The sequence below is a fragment of the Myotis lucifugus genome, unplaced genomic scaffold, assembly GCF_000147115.1.
Source record: "Myotis lucifugus unplaced genomic scaffold, Myoluc2.0 scaffold_47, whole genome shotgun sequence".
Lineage (NCBI taxonomy): Eukaryota > Metazoa > Chordata > Mammalia > Chiroptera > Vespertilionidae > Myotis > Myotis lucifugus.
The window spans coordinates 1,895,032-1,902,607 of NW_005871095.1; the positions used below are offsets into that span (position 1 = coordinate 1,895,032).

At 43.9% G+C, this 7,576-nt stretch overlaps 1 protein-coding gene across 1 annotated transcript in view; it reads left to right on the forward strand.

Annotated features, from left to right (window-relative positions):
• ITIH5 (inter-alpha-trypsin inhibitor heavy chain family member 5) overlaps positions 1 to 7,576 on the forward strand; it is an 82,914-nt gene that overhangs the window by 62,082 nt on the left and 13,256 nt on the right. Inside the window, exons 8-9 of the mRNA XM_006088407.3 lie at positions 4,214 to 4,382; positions 6,321 to 6,630. Coding sequence (XP_006088469.1) covers positions 4,214 to 4,382; positions 6,321 to 6,630 — 479 coding nt within the window. The remainder of the gene's footprint in view (positions 1 to 4,213; positions 4,383 to 6,320; positions 6,631 to 7,576) is intronic.

The following is a 7,576-nucleotide window of genomic DNA, read 5'->3' on the forward strand; positions in this document are numbered from 1 at the left end:
TTCGATTCCGGTCAAGGGCATGTACCATGGTTGCGGGCACATCCCCAGTGGGGAGTGTGCAGAAGCAAGCTGATTGATGTTTCTCTCTCATCGATGTTTCTAACTCTCTATCCCTCTCCCTTCCTCTCTGTAAAAAATCAATTATATATATATATATATATATATATATATATATATATGAAAAGTAAATGCACAAATATGTAATTACATTCTCTCTATAAATGTTGTGAAGGAAAAGAACAGGGTGCCATGCTTGAGAGAATAGTGCGGTGGTGGTGAGGAGACAAGAAGGGCTTTCTTAGGAAACGATGTGTAAGCCCAGAACTAAATGCTGAGAAGGACTGAAAATATAACTCTAGCAGTAATGTGAGGACAGGCTAAGCCCTTTAAAAGTACAGCCCTTTGTCACACCATTTCTGTGTAGGGAGTTTATCTTAAGAAAATAACAATGAGCACAAAGATGTGTAAATACTGAGTTTCATAGAAATACTGTTTAAATATGCAAAATATTGCCCTGGCTGGTGTTGTTCAGTGGTTAGAGTGCTGGCCTGCACACCAAAGGGCCGCGGGTTCAATTCCCAGTCAAGGGCACATACCTGGGTTGCAGGTTCGGTCCCCGGCATGTGCAGAAGGCAACCAAATGATGTATCTCTCTCTCTCACATCAATGTTTCTCTCTCTCTCCTCCTCTTCCTGCCTCCCTTCCTCCACTTTCTCAAAAAATCAATGGAAAAAATATCCTTGGATGAGGATGAACAAAATTTAAAAAAATATATTCAAAATATTTAATTGTGGTATATGCATATGGTAGAATATAGTGCCACTATTAAAATGATATGTAGACCTTTACCTATGGGCATCAAAACTGCATGTGATATAGTAAATAAAAATGTTATAGCATAATGTATGAACCCATTTTACTTTAATTACACACACAAGAAGGTTTCTGAAGGGATAGGTAGTACAACAGCTGTCCAGGTGAGGGGAATTTTGAGTCATGTTTTTCTTCTGATCTTTTTTTAAAAAATGAATTTTATTTTTTTGTATTAAGAAAAAATGCAAAAGAAAAAAATAATCTGTTGTCAATCTAGGGCAGAAGTGGCCTGAGCCCTTCCTTAACAGGGATGTTTAGGAAGAGAGGGGTTTACAAAAAGAGATGGGCCCAAGGGCATGAGGCGCAGGAGCGGGCAGGAGGAAGCTGCAACATGATGTCTGGTTTCTGACCTGGACCCTGGCTGGGAGCGGCAGCAGAGGAGGAAAGGTTTGGGGAGAAAGGCAGAGCTTCCGGTCTTCAACATGTTCAACCTGAGTGCCTGTGGGCCATGCAGGACCAAAGGCTGGCGCTTTAGTCTGGACCTCATGAGAGTGGTGAGCTCTGAAGGTGAGCGTGGGAGTCAGTCATGCTGTCATTGGCCGCGGGGAAGTACGCAGTGTGAGGGGGACGAGAGCTTGGCATCCCAGGCTGGTCTGAGAAGGAGGCATCCAGGGTGGAGCCAGGGAAGCCAGAGGAGAGAGCTGCACAGATACTTTAAATGGCGTCCAGACAGGGCCGACAAACTCTGGGTGTGGAATCTGCTTATTTTCATAAGATCCTTAGACACATTTCCTGAAGGTGGGAGTCAGGGTTGGGAGAGGACAGGAAATTCGGCTGCCCGTGAGTCTGTCCTCTGAACAACCCAGGGTGATGGTTTAGGGCCCAGCACCAGAGGAGAGAACAGAGACTAGCGGGGGATTCCTAGACTCTGAATGAAAATAAGCCCCACCACTGCCATGCTTTCTCATGGAAGAACTGGGGCAGTTGGGAAGGCGGGACAAACCCTCTGTAGGATGCGAGGATGAATTTAATAAAATGGGTTCTTTGTTCTCATCCCTGGGTGGATGCTTTCTGTAAGGATGTTATAGGAAATGAATCCATTTATTGCTGCCAGAAACCAAGCGAAAGAAACAAAGAAATAAGAGCCCGTCAACATGCAGGAACTTGGAAGGAATCCCAAAATGAGCTGCACATTATAAGGGTTGTAATTCAGAACACGCTCAGTGCCAGCATCTTGGGGCTTTAGATGCCGCTGCTGCTGGTGTCAGAGTTGGCCCTGGAGTCTGACTTCCTGGATCTTCATCCAGGCTCCCATGGGGCATGATGCTGAGTTAACTCTTTCATTCCTTAGCCACTTCGCCGGCAAAATGGGAATATTAATACTCACTCTACACTGGATGGGTTGTGGGGATTAAATGGGTCCATCACAGCATCATATGGAAAGGTCTGGCACTTGGCATCATACCTGGGGAGTAAGAGGCTCCCAGGAAAAGTTAGTTGCCAGTGTCATCATTACTATGCTGCTCATGATCTCATTACACTCCACTGCTTTCTCCACCTGGGAGTGAAGACATGGGGGAAATTGAGGCACAACTTCATTCACTCAGTTAGGACCCACAAGGAGAATGTTAAGCGAACATCTGTTTGCTCAGGCTACAAACTCTGTAAGTTTACTAAAAGAATGTAATATACAGATTTAAAAATAAGTACACCCAGGTTAGTTTTCTAGAGTGGGTTTTGAGGTTCCTATGACATCCGAGGGTTGGATGATGGGATGTTAGAGTGAGCAGTTGGATACAGGATTGAAGAGAAGAATAGAGAGGAAGAGGGAACATTCAGAAGGGAAAAGAAGTTATGACTGCTTCACAGAGGGTAGATGGCGCAGCGTGAGAGGGCAGCACTGACTGAGCCGGTTATAAAGCAAAGGCTAACAGCATCTGGGAAAAGACCTATAAAATATTTTCAAGGTAAACATATAGTTCCTTAGCACACCTCATTCTGCAGTCACTACCTCAGATGTTACTGTTTCTCTTTGATTCTGCTACTTCCCACCCACCAGCAAGTAAGAGCAACCACGTGTATAACTTACTGTGTGCGTGGCCCTGTTGTGAATACTTTCTGTATAGTAACTGATTGAATCCTCGTGACAACCTGATGAGGTAGCACTCTTACTGTCTTGCTTTTACAGATGGGATAACTTAGGCACAGTGCAAAAGGATAGTGATAGGACTTACTACCCAGAGCCCCAGGGCCACACAGAGATACGTGATGATCTAGGGAAGTGGTTCTCAACCTTCCTAATGCCGCGACCCTTTAATACAGTTCCTCATGTTGTGGTGACCCCCAACCATAAAATTATTTTCGTTGCTACTTCATAACTGTAATTTTGCTACTGTTATGAATCGTAATGTAAATATCTGATATGCAGGATGTATTTTCATTGTTACAAATTGAACATAATTAAAGCATAGTGATTAATCACAAAAACAATATGTAATTATATATGTGTTTTCCGATGGTCTTAGGTGACCCCTGTGAAAGGGTCGTTCAACCCCCAAAGGGGTAGCGACCCACAGGTTGAGAACCGCTGATCTAGGGTCAAACCCTGACTGCATGCTCTGAAGCCTGTGCTCTTAATCCCTGTAACACGTGCCAGATGCCAGTGTTAAGGCAATTATGTAGTGAGGCCTCCTTGCTTCGTATAATGAATCTCTTTAAATGACTAACAACAATGCTGTTTAGAGAACGCAGTGCTTTCTTTCAACACAGGGTTGGTTATTTTAGAAACTCTTATCCAGGCTTCTCGGATTTTCTGTTTTCAGTTTCATATGGTCTTTCTTTTCTTTCCACAAGTCATGTCTCTTTCCCATACCTCTTACCCACTCAGCACGTCCAGACTCACCTGTATCACCTCTTTGCTTTGCTCGAACCATCTCCTTTATCTTCTTTGCTCCCTGCAGACTGCCCTCCCTAGCTTTCACGTTACCCAATTCCTTTAAGCCTCATACTCCTGCTTCTCAGTGAAGTTTTCTAATGTCACTCAGGCTTAGTTTTTTCACTTTTTAAAATTCCTAGAGCATTTATTATTTGTACTTTTAATCTAATTAATGAAATATCTGCCCATTCATTTATGCATTCATTCACTAAATCTTTCTAGTACCTCCTGTATGTTGTGAGTTTACAAAGATGAGTGGAATGTGCCTAAAAAGCGCTTACAATGTAGTAAGGGAAATAGATATAAAGCAAATAATCATTACTTGGACATTTATCCAAGTGCCCTTTACATAGTCGGCACTTAATTTTAACCCTGACTTTGTCCGTAGTGTGCAGTTTCTAAGTCAGGGGACGTGTGGACTAAAGCAGTTGATGTGACTGATTTTGGTTTTGTGTTTGCCTCTAGACCAAGGATGCCCTCTTCACAATCCTCCATGACCTCCGACCCCAGGATCACTTCAATATCATTGGATTTTCCAACCGGATCAAAGTGTGGAAGGACCATTTGGTATCAGTGACTCCCAACAATATCAGAGACGGCAAAGTCTACATTCACCACATGTCGCCCACCGGAGGTAAATATGAGTCCTTCTTTTCACATTAGCTTGACGTGATAATAAGTGAGTAGCTAAATTTTCTGCCAAGAGACGAGGATTTGAATGCTGAAGCTATCACAGGAAAGGAGATAACAGCTGAGCACTTTCCCAGAAGCTTAGGTTTCTCTGAACAGCGATTCTCTAAATTCTCCTCTTCCAGGCCCTGGACTAAGATGGTCAAGTAAGTTATGGGGGGAAATACCTGATAGGGTTTGGAACCTTTCCTGGTTTATCTCACGGATCCCGAGCAATGAAGCCGGATTTGTAAATTGTTTTAGGGTGTGGGAGTAAAACCAACTAGATGAGGCAGTGTTTTGTGTGCTTGAATCCTAGCACCCTAGGCAGCAGCAGGTGGGACTGGGCCACTGCACCTTTAGTCCCTTCGGCGGGGCTGAAACATGAGCAGAGCAGGAATCCCAGGGGCCTGGGAGGTGCCGTGGATGGAAAGTGTGATGGGCTCTGAGTCTCTGCACACTTTGGTGCCAGGTTAGTGTGCAGAGGAGGGAAAGGTCATACATAATTCTAAGAAAACTAGATTATCAGAGCAGTATGCTAATGTTACCCAGCTGTGCTAGATGTAAGTTCCTTCAGCTCAGGCCTGGGTCTTACTCGTGCTGTCAAGTTCATCACTAGTACAATGGACACATGACAGGTGCTCAATATTGGAGTGTTTGTTGGAACTGATCCTGACCACTCCCTCCTTTTTTCCTTTCTTTTTTCTTTTTCTAAAGTCCCACCTGAGTATCTGTTTATTAATTTTAGAGAGAGGAGAAGGGAGAAAGAGAGCGAGAGACATGGATGTGAGAGAGAAACATAAACCGGTTGTCTCCTGTTCACACCCCACATAGGACTGATCCCTCTACCTAAGTTTGTGCCCTGACCAGGAATCAGACCCACAACCTTTCCATGCACAGGATGACACTCCAACCCACTGAGCCACACTGGCCAGGGCCCTCCCCACTTTCTTAGAGGCCATTCACAAAGACACCATTACTTGTTGTCTCAGTTATTCTGCTTTGGTGGTCATCTGGAAACCACGTCCAGTTCAGTCTTTTTCCATTGAGAGTTTCTAGATTCATCATTTCCTCTCCAATAAAAAAGTTCTGATTTCCCACATGAATTTCGTTTGGAATTTTATCTTGCTTGGACTGACCTTTGACTTACAGTGGGGTTTCCTACCAGTCTCCACCACAGTGATATTTAGGAACTCTTTTACCAGTTGATGGGAGAAATACTAGATTAGATTTAATGCAATATTATAGCATCGATCTACGGCAGGAAGTTGACAAGGCTGTACAGTCCTGGATGAGAGAAACTCTTCTTCATCTTCGTGTATCCCCCAGCTTCTTGCATAGCCCCTGAATAGGTATGCTACATTCATATTACAATTAAAATGTTCTGTGGAGGTGGGGATAAAGCTTTAGCAAATGGTTGGTGTGTATTACATTCTTTTGGAATTCGAACCTTAGAAACCTTATGGATTCCTTTATTTTTATTTATTTATTTTTTTGGCACTTCATTGCCCCAACCTCAGCAGGTGGACAGGAAATAAATCTGCTCCTCTCAAAGGCATGAAACATCAGGGTTGGGAGCAGATTCTGAAGTCAGATTGCTGGATTTGAATCCAGCTCCATCATCCACAAGTCATTTAATCTCTCTAGGCCTCCGTTTCCTCGTTCGTTAAATGGGGATAATAATGCAGTTGTTATTAGGATAAAATGAGTTAAAATGTTGCCAAGATTCTAGACTGGCCTTGTAACTTAGAATCACCCCATATGCCTGGGGGGCTCCTTCCTCCCCTCCCCACATGTCACTCCTGCTAATTCTTGAACAGTTGTGAGTGAACCACAGCCATGAATGTGCAGCCAGGTTAAGGAGATGAACACAAGCTTGAGCTGTCCTGTTTTGGTCCCACAGGCACAGACATCAACGGGGCCCTACAGAGGGGCATCAGGCTGCTCAACAACTACGTGGCCAACAATGACATTGGAGACCGCAGCGTGTCCCTCATCATCTTCCTGACGGATGGGAAGCCCACCGTTGGGGAGACCCACACCCTCAAGATTCTCAATAACACTAAGGAGGCCGCCCGAGGCCAAATCTGCATCTTCACCATCGGCATCGGGAATGACGTGGACTTCAAGCTGCTGGAAAAACTGTCGCTGGAGAACTGTGGCCTCACACGGCGCGTTCACGAGGAGGAGGATGCAGGCTCACAGCTCATTGGGTCCGTTTGTCCGTCTTCTTGGAATAATTATGAGAGGCTCTCAGAAGGGAATTAAGGGTTGGGTTTTACGAGAGACTCAGAAATGAGAATGGTTTGCTGCACCTTAGCCTTGAGTCTACTGGAAATGACGATAACTCATTATACTGGGAGATGTCATAATGGAGTTTGAAATCCATTAGGCAGGTCTGGCTGCAAATTCTGGTCCTGTTTTATGACTTTAGGCAAGATTTTAAGTTCCCTTGTTATAGAGTGAGGATTATGGTCAGTTGACAGAATTTAATGAGAAAACCTGTGTAAAGTATTGGCTATCACGTGCTAGGTATTCAACTAGCTATTCCAATTACAATTGTCTTCTTGACATTTCAAAGCACTTCCTGCTATATTTATTCTAATTCCACCCTCTTCAGTAGTTAGGAGAAGTAGTTATCTCCATGTTGAGTAGTAATTAAAATTATCATATTTTTATTTGGAAGCAAAATGACCATTTGACACTAGTCCCCGATCATATCTATATATATATATATAAAAGCCTAAGTGACCGGCCAACTGGCCGACCAGCCAGTAGCCATGACACTCACTGACCATCAGGGGGAAGATGCTCAATACAGGAGCGGAAACCACAGGCATGGAAACATGGAACAGACTGATGAATCTCAGAGGGAAGGGAAGAGGGGGGAGGGCGGGAAGAGATTAACCAAAGCTCTTACATGCATACTAGAGGCCCAGTGCACGGTGGGGTCCCTCGGCCTGGCCTGTGGGGATTGAGCCAAAACTGGCTCTCCGACATCACCCAAGGTGTCCCAGATTGTGAAAGGGTGCAGGATATATATATATATATATATATATATATATATATATAATATACACACACACACACACACTGAATGGCCAGATTATTATGACCACCTGATGTTTGTAGGCAAATTAGCTAATAATTTCACACTGA